This window comes from Indicator indicator, chromosome 16, assembly GCF_027791375.1.
Source record: "Indicator indicator isolate 239-I01 chromosome 16, UM_Iind_1.1, whole genome shotgun sequence".
In the NCBI taxonomy this organism is placed as follows: Eukaryota; Metazoa; Chordata; class Aves; order Piciformes; family Indicatoridae; genus Indicator; species Indicator indicator.
Window position 1 is genome coordinate 19,986,138 of NC_072025.1, and position 16,933 is coordinate 20,003,070.

The window sequence follows — 16,933 nt, forward strand, 5'->3', positions numbered from 1 at the left end:
ATGGAAAGGCTACTTCAGGCGTGGGAATTGGCTGACCATGTCCAAACATTGCCACTTGTCTCCTGTTCCTAGGACTGAGTTAATCATCTAATCTATTCCTGAGGACTGCATGCATAATTAAATATCTGAACTTATTTCCTAAATGGGAATAAAATCTTGAAAATGATACTATTAGAATTAATTTCTGCTTTCTCCATCCCTCTCTAATCTGCATATTTCTCCCTTGGCACCTGCTTTGTCAAGGATCCCACAATCTTCTACAGTTTGATACAATCAAACCCATGCTTAAAAGGAATTGTTTTCAATATCTCCTTTTTTTTATTCTCTTCTCTGCAGCATAACAGTTCCCACCTGTTAGAAAAAGTGTCTTGTCAAATCAGTGAGCAACCTCAATCCTTCCATGCACACTCCACAGAGCTCCCTTGATTTGCTTGGGGTTTTGCACCATTTCAAACCTGTTACTTTTTACATTTATTAGCAAAACCACTTCCCAAAATCCCATGCATCCTAGAAGCCTAACTTAAACACACCCCTATAAACTTTAAGACTCTAGTTCTCAGAGGAGGAGAAATTTTGGATGGTAGGAATGAGTTCTTTATCATGAGGATGGTGGAACCTGGGAACAGGTTGCCCAGGGAGGTTGTTGATATTCAACCTGGAGATATTCAGGTGAGGCTTGACAGGACTCTGGGCAACCTGATCTAGTTGAGGATGTCGCTGCTGACTGCAGAGGGGGTTGGACTTAATGACCTTTGAAGGTCCCTTCCAACCCAGACCATTCTATGATTCATACAAAAAAAGTCAGCTTGAGCATCTTTTTCCACCTGAATATTAAAACTGCTTTGATTGGTGCGTCACAAGCAACTTCTGGGCACTGCATATGCAGACAGTGGCTAAAATCATCACTGTCACCTTGAGGATATTGTGTTTACTGATCTTTCCACACACTGAGGTTTTCAAACAGTGAGCACTGCCACTGGATCACTGATTCACAGACCACCAAATGCACCTCTGGTGCTTGTCATGCAACTCCCATCTGAACTATTCCTGATACCCAGCTCCCACATATGCTGTCACCTATGCCAGAGCTCCCTGGTTTTGAGGCATCCCAAGACAGCTTAGCATGGAAGGCAGGCAGCATGGCATCTGCACCCATCATATAGCACCAGGGATGGGACACAGGGCTGTCCCTGCAGTGGTACCCATAGCCTGCAGCTATTTTAACAAGGGCAAACAAACAGGATTCAAATGGCGTGCCAGACGTCTGGTGGCTGTAACCCCAAAGTAGAGCAGAGAGATTTCACTGCTGGTTTCTAGCCAGAAGGGACAGACACACAGAACACCAATACTTGCTTGGGAACAAGTGAGTTTCTCAAAAGGAGGGGCTGTGGCAGCCCCAGAATCCTCACAGTGAAGTCACTCTGCTGATAGCTGAAAAATAGAGCCGTCTCCAAAGGAAGTCAGCTGGCTCTTAACTGACCTAAAATGAACCTAAATGAAATAATTACAAGGCCTCTTTCCAAATTCAAATCAGATTAGATGTGAAGTGAAACAGTGCTGGAAAGAAAAAGTCTAAGTCTAAACATAGCCTTTTCTGATTTCATTGTCAGGCAAAATGCACCCATCTGGCATTCACTGGAGCAAATGAGCAGCTAGCTGGATATGGTCCCCATGCGAAGGGGAACCAATGTCATGGTTAGCTTGGGCTTGCTGCTCATGCCACCAGTTCCTGCTTAGATTTGGAGTAATTAACATCTCAGATGCTCAGGGAAGGGTGAAAATGGCTCAAGAGTGGCCCGTACATCTGAATGTCCTCCCAAGACTGCTGCCTGCAGACAATGATTCTCACCTTCCTGTTGTTTAGATGCCATACCTCTGTAACAGCAGATAGAGAAGTTGAGGAAAGAATAGTCCCACAGGATGCCAGCTGAACAAGACATATTGGGCACTTCTGAGAAGTGGCAGGTCAGCTGTTTCACCTTCCTATCCTGACTGAGACCCCATGGCATCAATTTTAAAGCAGTGAGAGGAAATGATTCCAAAGACCCAAGCTTCCATGGTCTGAGAGGAGCACAGTGAGGAGACTATTATGGACAGAGATCCCATGTGCCCAGTGCAGGTTTGTTCTCTGTTCCCCGTGTTTCACTGAGGTGCAAAGGAAATGGGAGTTTTCTCCATCACCTGCAACACAGACTCTCACCTCAGCCTCCTGATACTGAACTTTCCATCTGAACAGAGATGGACTCAGCCCCCACAAGCTCTGCTGACTTCAGAGTCCACCTTATGCTTCCCAATGACTGCCAGACATTCCAAAGGGGCAGTGTGCCTCTGGGGAGGTCTTCCCTGCCCATCCAAGCAGGTCTCAATGTAATGGAGTGGACATTAGCTGGGATCAGTGAAAGCCTATGAGGTCAAACAGAGCCATGCTGCACAGCCCCAAGCCTACTTCTCTTCTGAGAGAGAAAATCTGCTGCCTAATAAAGCTTGATCAGATGTCCCCATGCTCAGCAGAGAAGAAAGCAGAGCGGTGATGTTTGACAATGACACCCAGAGAAAGATTTAGGTAAATACACCCCTGACAGGTGCCTACATATGGAAGTCCTCCCCAGGAGCCAAGCTTCAAGCAGCCAGCTCTGCTCCTCTTCCATCACCTCAGCCATTTCCTTACCATGTGCTGGTGGCTCTGCATGTGCATCTGGAGGTGCTGTATGTCACTCTCCAGGCTGGCTGCTGCCCCCTCCCTGGCGTCCGCTGTCAGCATGTAAACGTTGAGCCCGCGGTGGTGCTTCACGCTGTAGTCCCCCGAGTGCACGGTGTGAGACAAGGTGCTCCAGGAGTCCGGCTCCTTGGCTTCCTCTCTGCAACAGAAGCAGCACAGGTTAATCTGCAGGCAGGCAGGGATGCTGCATTGCAGGACACTCAGGCTGTTCTTCACCCTGGACAGTCATCTAATCAACAGCCCGAGCGAAGCAGAGCACCGGCTCCAGGGCCAGACAGACAAATAGACACGCATGCTTCTTGGGCTTGAAAATTAATGAGATGTAGAGAGGAGGCCAGCCACAAGCTTTATTTCACAAGGTCCTTCTCAGGTAGGGAGAGCTCCTTGTTTTCCCCAGACTATGAAAGACAGCAGAAAGAGCACAATAATTACTTTTAAAATGGAATTTATTGCAGGTGAAGATCACCAAAGCAGCTGCTGCAGGGCAACAGAAACCTGAAAGGGACAAGTTAGAAGAAATGAAGATTATCACAAGACTAGATGCTAACATTTCTACACCAAAACCTGCACACTGCTTCACAAACACCCAAGTCATCGAATTGTAACCATTTTTTCACTCCTGAAATGAGTTTAGCTTGCTCCATGAAACTGCTTCTGTGAAAGAATTTCTTAATGTTATCAGACTTCGTCCTTCTGTAGCATTATGATTGATTTTCCTTTTACCGATCAAAAGAAGAGAAAGGAAAAAAAGATGCTGCTGTAGATCAGAATGAAGAAATAACTCAGCAGTTAAATGTATTCCACAGCAATTTCTATTCAGTCATATCCTTTTGCATGTCAAGCCTGGATTCTGCACAGGCTTCTGACTCGAAACAGGAATCCTTTAGGTCTCATTGAGCAGCACAGAGGCTACATCACCCCTTGAAGGGGATGAGGAAACATTTATCTTACCAAAGTGTTAATTTAAAGCTTCAGCTTTACAGATTTAATTTTGAATCAGAACTGATTCAGGAAACCCAAGATATTCAGTTGTCCCAGGAGAAGTCGACTCACAGAGCATCCCCCCAAGAACTGCATCTTGTGGGACAGAACTGGAGCAGTGACCTGCTCAAGGGTGCAAGAAATGGAAGTTTCTCCATTTTCCTTTCACTAGGGCTGCATCCACCAACAGCCAGCCCCAGCTGGGAGCAGGTCCCCTCCCCGTTGTGGAGACCAGCTCCTATCACAAGAGGCATCCCCAGAAGTCCCTTTGCAGCATAGCTCAAGATTTCCTTAGAAGGGACAGAGCTGTGATTGTCACTAATTAGGAATTCAAGAAGGCTCACATACAGCAAATGCATACCACCAACCAGGTAAAATTATCATAGAATCACAGAATGGCTTAGGCTGGAAGGACCTTAGGGATCATCTTCTCCAACCTCCCCACCATGGGCAGCATCTTTGTCAATTGTTTTTTTTCTCACTTTGAAAGCAAGAAGTGCCCACCTAGCAAGCCACAAGGCTATGTCTCTGGGAAGCCACACAATTTAGAAAGCAAAGTTGTAACAAGCAAATGATACCACAACAGGAACGGGCAGAGCAGGGTGGGGAAACAGTTGGACAGTTCATCACAGAGATGAGAAACCTGTGTAGATGACAGAGCTGGCAGCAGCTGCCCCTGCTCCGCCCTGGCACAATCACCCACCCCCTCTGTGACTCATTCTGCTTCAAATCTGCAAGGAAATTGAGACAAAGCAAACTTAGAACTTCCACCATTCAACTCAACTGATTTCAGCAGAACTACTCTTGATTTAAATAGAATCAATATTACCACAGAAAAACAGAAGGAAGCATCTAACTTTTTTGTGGTGATTAATATAAAGCTAAGGAGGCAGTGAAGTCAACTGAGCCATTACAAGTGACTGCAGAAATGTCCTTTCTTTAACAAGGAAACACAGACCTTTCTGTCTGCAGTATTTTTCTTTTCAGCTGTCATATATGAGAGACCACTGTACTCAGGGCTACTCTCAGAGAACAAGGAGGCAGGGAGCACAAAACCCATATTCATCCACTCATGGGGATAACATCAGCCAGATTAAAGAGCTGAGCACAATGAGCCTGCTCAAACTGAGCACAATGAGCCTACTCCACTTTCTCATCAGCTTCAAGTACACTTGTGAGCATCTTCAAATCATCACCCACAAAGCAGCCTGCACTACTTGAGGCTTAAAGGACCCTGAGTGACTTCAAAAGCCTCAAAATCTGGAGTGAGATGACAGACAAGCAATGTCCCCTACAACACTGTGAGCATGTCCACCCCTCCTGCAATCTGCCACCTTCACGTGGCCCAGACAGATCGAATCATAGAATGGCTTAGGTTGGAAGGGACCTCAGAGATCATCTACTCCAACCTCCCTGCTATGGGCAGGGACACCTCTCAACTACACTCAGCTGCTCAAGGCCTCATCCAGCCTGGCTTTGAACACCCCCAGGGAGGAGGCAGCCACAACCTCCCTGGGTAGCCCGTTCCAGAGTCTCACCACCCTCACACTGAAGAACTTCTTCCTGTAATCATTTCTACTTACAAAGACAGCAAGTTCTTTTCATATTCGTGTTGCTGATCTGTGTTGCATCTGGAAAGGGCTTTAAATCTTTTGAAAACAACCCCAGATCCTTCTCACACCCAGTCAGCTACAAACAAGTCCAAGCTCTCATAGGTAGTCACCTATGCTACACAAAACTAAGCTGTAAGGTAGTGGACAGCTCAATCTGCTGACTCCTTCAAATCATCCTTTTCACACATTGCTGCATCCTGGTACTAGCAATCTGCAGCAGAGAGGATAAATGAGTATCTGCAAGTGTTAACATTTTTGCACACTACAATTTCTGTTGTTCAGGCAACCACTTCCAAGGTCAGGTAGATCACACAAGAAGACACTCTTGCTGTTTGTCTTTGCATATAGAGCTTAACCATTCGTCTTCCCTGCACGTCTCACTGCAAGCCCTGGGTTTTACTGAGAGAGAATAGACTTAACACTTCTTTTCAGTCATCAATTTTGTACTCCTTGGTTGTGAAAGATGCTGATTTTGTACAGATAACCAATCTCTGGAACAGTTGTGTAGAAGAACATATCCAAGCTGGTCTAGTAAGAGATAGGAACAGATACACAAGTATTTACTGAAGATTAATTAGCAAAAGTGTACCTAGAAGCTTCAGCACTGGAGGATTCTGAAAATCTGCTTCTGTTCAGCACAAAAAAAAAAAAAAATCAGTTTGCTGCAGTTTGCTAGCAACAAGAGAAACCTATTGTCTTATGAGGTTTAGCCATCCTGGGCCAATTCTTTCTCATCCTCCCTTTTCAACAGCTTCCCATCAAAGCAAGTAAAACATACCAAGTGAACTCAAAATCTCCAAATCCAATTGTTGCAGAAGAAAGCATCTTGCTTGGTTATAAAATCAAAGACTGCTCAATAAGGTTGACAACAGTCACTAGCTCAACACTCAGCACAACCATGCCTTGCTCCACTGAAAGAGCCTGGCAGAAGTCCTCTAGTACCCATCCCTGCTTCTTCTGCATCAGTCTTTCGTCCCATGTAAGCACACCCTGAAGAGAAATTGCTGCCTTCAAGAAAGAAGAGACTTAACCAGCTGGCCCTTCATCTGTGAAAAGGTGTCTCAAAGAGGGATGCCAATCCCAAACGGTGTGAGTGGAGCAGCAGACAAGCCTACAAAATACTCTCGGCCATGTCCTGCTCAGTCTGGGAGCTGATGAGATTGTTCAAACTGGAGTAGCACCTTCTGCTTGTTCAGTACATTAGACAAGAGGACAGGTAGTATCTTTTAAACTTCCCAGCATCACCCAAGTAGACTTGTCCCTGGTGAAGGAGCAGCTGTACCATACTCCTGTGCTGAATCTCTTCTCATCTCATGGAGGAGCAGATAGGATGGCCCCAGGCCAGTGAGCAGTGGAAAGAGGGAGAGGAAAGCCTGCACCAACCCAGCTTCCTGCAGATATGGGTGAGGTATTTTTAAGAAGAAGGAAGATAAGTGAGCAAGAGAAAACTAAACAAAACAAAAAAAGAGTAAAGGCTCTGCCTGCCTTTGAAACTGTGCTGGGTAATGAGGGTTTGAAATGCAGTGGTGCTAGTGCTCCTGGCAGGCATCTTTCCCAGGACAGAGAGAACAGATTTTAAACAGAGAAGAGAGAGAAAAAGGAGGGAGGAAGAGATCAGAAGATTGACAAAAAAAAGCTTCAGTGGGCTAAGTAAAACCTTGTGTTAGGAGGTTTATCCCACAGCCTTACAAATGGGCAAGGAAGCAGTGTGGGAACTCAAGGTGTCATTTCCTGGAGATATCCCCTCCAGATTTCTGGGCTGGACTTTGGCTGAAACAAGACAAACTCCATAGCATTGCCAGCTCTTACTGCAAGCCTGACAACAGCTGTAGGTTTATTCCGAAGGCACCAGCTCCTAGATTAATGTAATAAAGAAGGAAAAAAAAAGGGGGGGGGGGGAGAATCACCTGAATCACCTTTTTTCTGTTTGTTTTAAATTAAACAAAGCTGCAGTGAAACACTAGGAAATGCTGGAGTTTAGATGCTCTTATCTGTCATGCAAACAAAAACTAAACTGAATTTCAATCTTGCATTCCTTTTATTTCTATTCTTATCATATCACACTGAAAAGACTAGATCAGACAGACTGATAAAAAAAGGAATGGTGCCTACTGGGACAGGATGCTGGACATGCAATTTAAACCAAGCCAACAATCCCTCCTGTGAAACCCCAGCACCCAACCAGACTTAATGCAGTCACCAGCATCTTAGACATCTGATAGAACTACAAAGCTATGTGCAGAGGTGTTGGGGTAATAGAGACTTTGTGTATGTATGACCACCAGCTTTGCACCCCCCATCTTTAGTGATACACAAAACACTAATGCACACAAACACATTTTTGCTCCTCCTCATTTTTGGAGCCATCAACATGCATTGTTACGAGAGACTCAAACACAAGCAACTAGGATGGGCTAGAATGGGTTAAACCAGGTAAAACATTCATCATTTTTAAAAGATATTTACTAAACATGACATTTAGGTGCTTCCAAGAGTTCCATATGACCCAGGAAAGTAGGAAAAAAAAAAAAAGGTTCTTATATAAGAAAATTTTATAGATCACTCCCTAATTTGAATACTTTTGGTGCTGAAGGAAAGAGTTAAAGTTCTTCTGATGTAGAAATGATGACTAACCTCTTACAGTGCTTTGCACAAACACAAACTGCAGTGGGTTCAGACACTGAACTGAACTCAGGAGTGCATGACCTACCCTCCAATACCAGATTAAATATCTAACAACAGGCTTCAAAATAATTAATGCTAACATTGCAGTCCACTGATGGACACTCTACAGTAGGAAATCATGCAGGAGAAGCTGGCTTGGTCCTTCAACAGTTCTTTGCAGGCAAACATATCCTAAGAACAGCAGATGTAGGGTCTGTGCTCCTAAACCCAAGCACTTCCTAGCCTTCAGTGTTCACTGTAGATCTAAAACAAAGCCAGCAAACATCCAGCTCCAAACTGTCATCAGCTGTATTTGCCAAGAAGTGAGAAGTGCATGAGAGTAACTGTTTGTTATTAAATGCACTTCTCCATTTGTTTTCTTTTCATAGCCTTGTCTACCAACAAAGATACTAGACTCAGGATGTGAAGCTGTAGGTCCAACAAAACTCAATGTCAACTTGGAGTCTCAACAGTAAACAAGAGAAGTTTAAGGTGAATCTATGAGAGGTACTGAGGAGTGAAAACAGATGCTATCTGTTGCATTTGAAACACAAAAGCACAGTCATGGAGACTCCTTCATCAAACAGTGTTTTCTTTACAGCTAAAAACAGCATCTCAGATCAGGACAAGTGATATGGAAGGAAGACTTGTCTCTGCAGAACATCTCTGTGTGCTGCAAGCAAGTGTGACCACAGACTCTGTAACACAACCCAAAGATGATCGCTTTGGCTGCCTCTGACACAGCAGTTTATGAAGTTGTCTTCTACAATAATCTGTCCAAGCTCCAACCTCCACCATCAACGTCACTACTCCTAGTAAATCTGCTGCAGAGGCTAAATATGAGTATCCTAACTGGGTATCCAGCTAACTCATGCCAGAGGCCAAAACCCAGCAGTTCTGGGAATTCACTTATCTGCATTTTCTAAATTTATCTTGAAATGGAGCTGACCTATCATGATCACTTACCAACCACACAAGGCTCTTCAGGCTTTATGGACCTTGTAATTCTGGGCATCACCTCTGAATCAGGATTGCTAGGGAGGGAATAATTTTCTTCTCCTATCTTACCAAAAGTTCTCAAATATCTTTTTTCCCCTCCTCATGGACCAGTTTATGTGAGAATCATTTCCCAGGATCTCCGGTTTCCAAGCAGGGTATCAGAGACAGTAAAAAGCTGTTTCCACCACACAAAGCCTCTCGTCTCTCCCTGTTCAGAGGTTGATACATACAAAACAAAGGAGAGTAGGGAGCCAGCAAATGAAAATACAAGCCTTCATAGGCATGTGGGAACACACTAGAAAGTCAGTAAAAGCTGGAGCAGGCAGTGGCTGAGTAGGTGGAGAGAGAGAAAACAAACTCTTCCTGCTCCATCATATTTACACCTGGTTCCTCCATCACCCTACTCCCAGTCTGCTCCTCTGCTGTGGCCAGAAAAAAAATTCACAGCACCTCAGCTTCTTTCAATCAATTACACAACATTGCTTAAAACAATAACCTTGAAGTTCAGCAATACACAGTCACAAAGCCAGACTCTGTTTGCTCCCATACTTCTGCAGCTAAACAGCATCCTGTGAACACACATCTCTCACCACGTCCTCTTTCAATGCTTTTCTATCATCTCTGAATTCTCCTTTAAATGCTAATCTGGTGCCAGCACTTGGAAAAATGAAGTCAAATGTTCTTCTCTCCTGCCAGACCATAGCAAGTCATACCCTAAACCTCCTGCCTGGCACCCTGAATAGCAATCAAATGGATTTGTTGCTTGTTTTGGGGAGGAAGAACAGAAGGAGAAATATCAGAAACACTAATAAACTCTTCAGCTGCTGATTCTGCTTTGCCAGAAATAAAATTGAAAATACACACAGCATCACCTGCCCATGTGGTGCCAACCTTCTGGCCACCTGCCTGTCCCCAGCTGCATCTAGCTCATTGTGCTCCAAATAAATACTGGGAGAGCTGGTGTAACCCAGGGGAGACTCAGAGTTCCCAGCTCATAATAATGGCAGGGTGCACAGAGGAAAGAGGGGTTCAGCCTGCACATTCTCTGCTGGTATACAGCTGCCACAGATCTGGCACTGAAGTCACAGCAGTCAGCAATGTTTCCAGTCAGTTTGAAAAGCATTTGCAGCACATAGGGCACTTTGCCTACACAAAGACTGGATTTAATGCAACTAACCCAACACCAAACTTCAATGAAAAATGACATCTTGAACTGTCATCCAGACTGGGCAGGGCACTGTAAGAAAGGCTTAAAACTAAGACCACACTCACTGCTGAACATGAACTGGATGTTTCTGAAACTAAACACAAGCTTCAAGGACTTTCTAAATGGAGGAGCGAAGAAATAAGGTACCTGGGCTGCAAAGGAATGAGGTGCCAGGCAAATCCTCTTGCAGCTCTGGTTCAGAAAAGCTGAGAAGTTTACTCAGTTATAAAACTGAAGGGACTGAAAAAGCTTCCTCAGTTGAGATGCAGAAGCACAGAGATTACAGGTCACAGACTTCACCAATTACTTAGGCAACGTCAGAACAATAGCAAGTGATAACCATGGACTGCAAAATGTTCATAAAGCCTTTCTGCTATCAGTGACCTATTCCTCATGTGTGTTAATTAAATCAGTTTAATTATGGAAACACAGACTCATACTGACTTAGGAGTTTCACATACTGAGCTTCCCGGTTGTTGAGAGGAGATTTGAAAGAAAAGCAATCCCAGAGCTGTGCAGAAGTGCTTAAAAGCAATAAGCAAGCAGAGAAAACAGCGAAATTAAGATTAATACTGAAGAACTCAGAGACTGTTACAACTCTGAAACTTCTCTTTGAAGGGATTAGTAAAAGGCAAGCATTTTCTTAACGGGTTCTACATTTCTCTTACACCTCTTTTTTAGGGGAGATAAATAGCTCTCAGCTGTGAAGGAACTACAAGCACTTGGCTTCACAGGAAAGAAAAAAAAAACAAACAACCAAACACAATACTTTGGGGTTACTAGACAGAACTGCTCTGCAGAAATGGAATTAGAAATAAAATCAGTGCTTGTATATTTTACAAAGCAGCATCCCCAACTTCCCTGAGATTCTGCATGCTCGCTGTCTCTTGGAGCCATTTTCCTCGCCTGACTTGCAGAGCACTGGAGAACATGGAGCTGGCAGGCAGATTGTGTTACTACACCAAACTGCATTTGAAAACATCAACTACTGCAGACTGCAGCTGTCCTGCTGCAGAGGCCAAGTTACTCAGACACAGCATCCTACTGCCACTTAATAAACTCTGCTGCCTCTTTACAGCCAACCTTTCTCTGAGGAGAACAGCCCAGCTCTGACAATGCCACGCAGCCAGCACTGGCCAATTTCAACACAGGGAACTAACAGGCTTCAACCAAGGACCCTTTGCTTTGGAATTCACTCTGAATAGACTCTGAAACTGTTGAAACTCAGAGGCTGTGCAACCTACCTAGTTTCCAAAGCTTTTTAATGCAAGTAATTTATTTAAACTCTGTTTCGACTTTTATTTAAGAAAACCAAAATAATTGCTAACCAATCTGCTAGCAAGCAAACAAGAATGTTCCTAAAAAAAATCCATGTATATTTCCCTTATGCTATCTGCATCCTGCTCTCCATCTTCAACAGCCTCCTCAGTTTGGCCTTGAAAACAGCAGCCCATGCACCTTTCCTGACAGGGGATCATATAATGGCTTAGGTTGGAAGGGACCTCAGATATCATATACTTCAACCTCCCCACCATGGGCAGGGATGCCTTTCAGCTAGACTTGGCTGCTCAAGGCCTCATCCAACACCAGGCAGGAGGCATCCATAACTTCCCTGGGCAGCCTATTCCAGCATCTCATCACCCTCGTCTGAAGAACTAAGCTCCAGTCTAACCCTGCTCTCCCTCAGCTTCAAACCATTCCCCCTTGTCCTGTTCTCTAAGTACCCTCATGAAAAGTCCCTCTGGAGCCTTCCCGTAGGTTCTCTTCAGGTACTGAAAGTCAGCTCTAAGGTCCCCTTGGAGTCTTCTCCAGGATGAACACCCCCAGCTCCCTCAGCCTATCCTCATAGCAGAGATGCTCCAGCCCTTGGATCATCTTTGTGGCCTCCTCTGGACTCATTCCAACAGCTCTGTGTCATTCTTTATGCTGGGGACACCAGAACCAGACACTGTATTTGAGGTGGGGTCTCACAAAAGTCAAGGGGCAGAATCCCCTCTCTTGCCTTGCTGGCCACACTCTGGCTGCAGCCCTGCACACAGCTGCCTTCTGTGCTGCATGAGGGCACTGCCAGCTCATGGTGAGCATCTCAGCAAACAACACCCCCAAGTCTCTTTCTTTCAGAGCTACTTTCAACCCACTCTGCACCCAGTCTGGATTTGTGCCTGGGACTGGCCCAACCCAGATGCAGGACTTTGGACTCTGACTTGTTGAACCTCATGCAGTCGGCATGCAAGATGCAAGAGACAGTGCACAACAAGCTCAACACTACAGAAAGGAATCTTCAAGGGCTGCACAATTTAAATTGGAAGCACCTTTCTTTCGCCTTTTTTTTCCTCTCCATGAAGAACTGCAACAGCTGAAAAGGGACAGCTCATGCAATAAACAGAAATTGAAAATGTCATCAGTGTAATTAGTTTTTGAGAAAAATATTTACACTGCAGCTGAATTAAGCTGCTTTGCAGCCAAAGGCTGGCAAAGCTGCAACAAGGGAGAAGGTTTTGTGTCTGCTTTTTAATGGCTGTATCCTAATTACAGGAAAATTTCACCCTTTTCCAGTGCTGGCTGGGAGAATCATTGTAAAATGCAGGGTCCCACAAATTAGCAAGCAAGTGAACAATAAAATCCCCCCAAGGATAACGCATCACAAAACACACTGCATTCATTTATCTGGCAAAGTGCAGCTTAATTACTTGTAAAAATAATGACTCCTTTGTGCAGCCACTCTCTCACATGCGTTGCTGCTCTGTGTTCTGCTGAGTGGTGCAAGTCGAGTGCCAAATTTCGTGCATATATTGTACAGCATGCGCAGAAGCAGAGTGCAGAAAAGAGGCTGGACAGGACCCATTGTGTTTTGACAGCATATGAACGACAGATACTCTCTTAATGGAATTTGTCTGCTTTTCTGCATTTTGAAACTCAATATTCATCCTCTTAATAGGGATTTTCAAGCCTTGATCTCATATCACTGTAGAAAATGCCATGCACAAGAAAGGTCTTTTCTGGGGAATCAGGCTGCGCCTGTTTTGCAGCTGTCACCCTTCCATGGGGACAGGCTGTGGCAGTCCCCACGTCACAAGGTGCCCCACCACCCATTGAGAAAGGGGTCCATGGCTTGTAGCATCCAAAGATTTCTGTCTGCAGGGCTTCATGGAGATGTCAGGTTTTTCAGAGTAATGGGGTATGTGGTATGGCTCTCAGACACATTTCCAACCAGCAGTCCAAGAGGAAAACTAACCCTAATGGACAGTTTAAGGACATTCAAAGAAGAACAGGAGCTGGGATCTTGATGGTACTGTTTCTAAGTTGCTAGTGTCTTATTTTCAAAGATGAACTGTAAAGGTCATCAGAGAAATCCCTTGGAAAACAGCAGCAGCACCCATTAAAGGGAATGGAACAGGGCAGAGCTGTGTAATACAAGTACTCTTTTTTTCTTTCCACTGTGCAAGAATTGCCATTCCAGTATTGGACCCAGTTGTGAAATCCTGCACCAAATACATGAATAGCTGCTGTAATAGTTTTGTTTACTTCCCTTTTTTTTAAGTTACCAGCTCTACTCATATTCAGATTACAAAATTTGCTGGGAACTCTACAATCAAGTTTTGGCTAACTTAAGCTTTCTATAACAAAGTTTTGGACAATTTAAGCTTCTTGACAGCATATAAAGTCTGCTAACGTGGTTATTCTCATTTTGGAGAACTTTGCAGCTGTTGTAGGATGAATTTGCACATTCCAGCTTTACAAGTCAGCCTGCAAGAGTTGTGTCTTTTCACAGTGTGACTGCTGAAATCATCGGAGACAAAACTAACACTGCTGTCATCTCTGTATCAATCACAACCAAGAGTGGCACAAGAAAAGGTTAGAGTGCAGCTCCTGTCCTATCCTGAACCTTCCCTAAATATGGCATTGGGTCACTCAGCATAAACCCCAAGCACCTGAAAACTCCATTCAGGAAAAGAAAGTTAACAACAAAGCCTAAGAGAGTCAGGAATCAGAGTAACACACATGCAGGCTGAATCTTTTCTTCTTCACAACCACCCACCTCGAGACTTATGTACACTCCTTGTCTTTTTTAACCTCAGCTTTTGAAGACTGATCTCCAAACATTTGCTACTCAACAACTTGCCATCCTCTGAAGGGTTCCAGGTAAAGCACTGCAGCAAATGGTCATGCCACAAGTTACTTGCTACGAGCTTGTAAGATTTGGCTGCTCGTCACAACCACTCAAGAAAGGACAGTTTCTGTTGTTAAATACTTGCATTCTTACCTCTTTTTTTTCCCCTGTGCTGGTATCCTCTACAAGATGCTGCCTTATTTCAGTACATTTATCATCATTTCACAGAATGGCTTAAGCTGGAAGGGAACTCAGAGATCATCTACTCCAACCTCCCCACCATAGGCAGGGATATCTCTCAGCTAGACCCAGCTGCTCAAGACCTCATCCAACCTGGCCTTGAACACCCCCCAGGGAGGAGGCAGCCACAACCTCCCTGGGCAACCTATTTCAGAGTCTCAGCACTCTTGTACCAAAGAACTTCCTAAGATCCAGTCTAACCCTACTTCAGCCTACCCTCCTTCAGCTTCAAACCATCCGCCCTTGTCTTATTACTAGACACCCCTCTGAAAAGTCCCTCTGCAGCCTTCCTGTAGGATCCCTTCAGGTATTTAATTTAATAAAATCCAAATCTACAAAGTACAAGCACAACAGTCAACCACCAACACCATGAAGCCCACTAGCTCCCCTCTTTTGTGCAGCTCTGCTTGTTGGAAGAAAAGATTTTCCATTTGTGTTTGCATAAGGTTTGTCTTAATTAGTTGATATTACAGTGACTCACTTCGGGCTTTAAAAGAGCTGGAAGCTGAACAGTGTGCAACAGAAAAGGAGAACAGAATATTATTGCATTTCCCCTAAACTCTAAAGGCCTGTCCCCATTGCTGCTAACAAGAGAGGTATTTTGCTAACAAGAAAGTAAATGATACAAAATTTGGCTTTAAGGGTAGAGCAGCTCTTGGACTCTGTTCAGTGATAATGTTCAGCAACAAAAGGCAAGCATGATACAGAATGGACAACTAGCAGAGGAACCATCAAATCATCCTTACTCTGTCAAAAGCTGGTGCAGCTTCTGGTAACCTCTCTCCAAAGCCAAGCTTACAGGCGTTGCCCCTTCATTGTTGTGGATGCTGAGAGCTCCTCTTCCACCTGGCTGCTGGAGCAGAAACCACGTCAGCCGCAGCAGGCCCAGCCTCACTGCGAAATGCATCAGAGTTTCCCGAGGGATGTTCTCTGGGGAGAAAGAAGGGGAAGAAAAAGAAATGGGAATTGGTAGGCTGTGAGTTAGGTGAATGTCTTATCCCCACCTCCCAGCCACACCACACACCACTGGTGTGGAGCTGCCAGCCCAAACGGTGAGGAACCTGGAGCACCTGGGAAAACACACTGGCTGCCAATACCCAGGAGGAAGCAGTGCTTTGAAGAGAGGGACAGGCTACAGAGGGACTGGAAGTGCTCAGGACCTTGCAGTGTGAGACTGACCACAGCCTTCAACATGACAGTAACATTATTTCATCACCAGTCACAGCAATCACCAAGCTGCAGGATTTCCAAACAGATCCCAGCATGGACAGGGGTTTTTTTAATTCATATCCAAACCTTCTCTTCACATTCCCAGGGCCACGTTTTAGTAACAGAGAAGTTTTCTTATTTAATGAGATGCGGATTTGTCCCATGGCAGGAAAAAATGATCAATTACATGTGAAGCACAAATCTAAAGCAGTTATATAACAAAACAAAACAAATCAAATCAAAACAAAACCAAACAAAACCCAACCAACCAACCAACACCCAAACAGTTTAACTTATGGTGCAGGAAAGAAAACCCAAAAATGGAAGGGTTTGCTTTCCTGACTTGATTATGCCCGAGACCAGCTACTCTCAGCTTCATACAGTAGCTCTATCATTCTGAGTAGCAGCAATCTGCTGCTGCTGCTGCTTTTTACATCTAATAACTGTGACCTGCTAATTTGGTAAAAAGTCACTCTTGAGCCTGAGCTTTCATCTCAGGAAAATATCCCCCTACTCTAAAAGCTGTATCCCTAGAATGATGCTCTGAAAAGCTTCCACCAGCAATGAGCTCCAGATGCACTGCTGAAATACAGTATTTACAGATCAAAGCCTGTTAGTTCTCTATGAAGGGTAAAAGCATTTGGGTTAAAAAAAACCTGCAAGACATAAAAATTTGTTCTTTTTATTAACAAAGGATTTCAGTATTGACTGGCAGTTACAACAACAACAAGGCACCAACTGTGTCTCACTAAGCTATGCCAATGAGCACACTTGGTATTATATCTTTAATATCACCGAGCAATGATTTCTTGGGTTATTAATTTGGTTGCCAGCCAAGCCTATACAGCAGGTTTAGAAAAAAAATAATAAAATGTAAGTACATGATGGCTTGAGGATTTGATTAACTATTTTTTCCTCAGTAAGTGTGCCTCAAGAGAAATCACTCCCTCAGAGTGCTGCTGTTTTTCTAGGTTACTCGCTTTCTTAAGGGACATTGTTAAGACCTTTGGTGAAAAACAAAGCAAAAACGGGCAGTTCTCCCCTGTCTGACACAATTTTTCCCAACTTTTTGGATCAGTTCCTGAAGAACTACTCTGTATTCAAGAACCAAAAACTTTCTGGCACCGGCTCTCTTCCGAATGACTCCAAATTAGGTCTCTGGGCTACAAACCAATCCTTTCCCCCTAACT

The 16,933-nt window shown here is 44.3% G+C and overlaps 1 protein-coding gene across 1 annotated transcript in view; it reads right to left on the bottom strand.

Moving 5' to 3' along the window:
- The window catches only part of AKAP13 (A-kinase anchoring protein 13), a 123,191-nt gene extending 107,735 nt beyond the window's left edge, over positions 1-15,456 (bottom strand). Inside the window, exons 1-2 of the mRNA XM_054387801.1 lie at positions 15,281-15,456; positions 2,669-2,858 (exon numbers count right to left, since the gene is read on the bottom strand). Coding sequence (XP_054243776.1) covers positions 2,669-2,858; positions 15,281-15,441 — 351 coding nt within the window. The 5' untranslated portion in view covers positions 15,442-15,456. The remainder of the gene's footprint in view (positions 1-2,668; positions 2,859-15,280) is intronic.
- Positions 15,457-16,933: the final 1,477 nt, after the last annotated feature.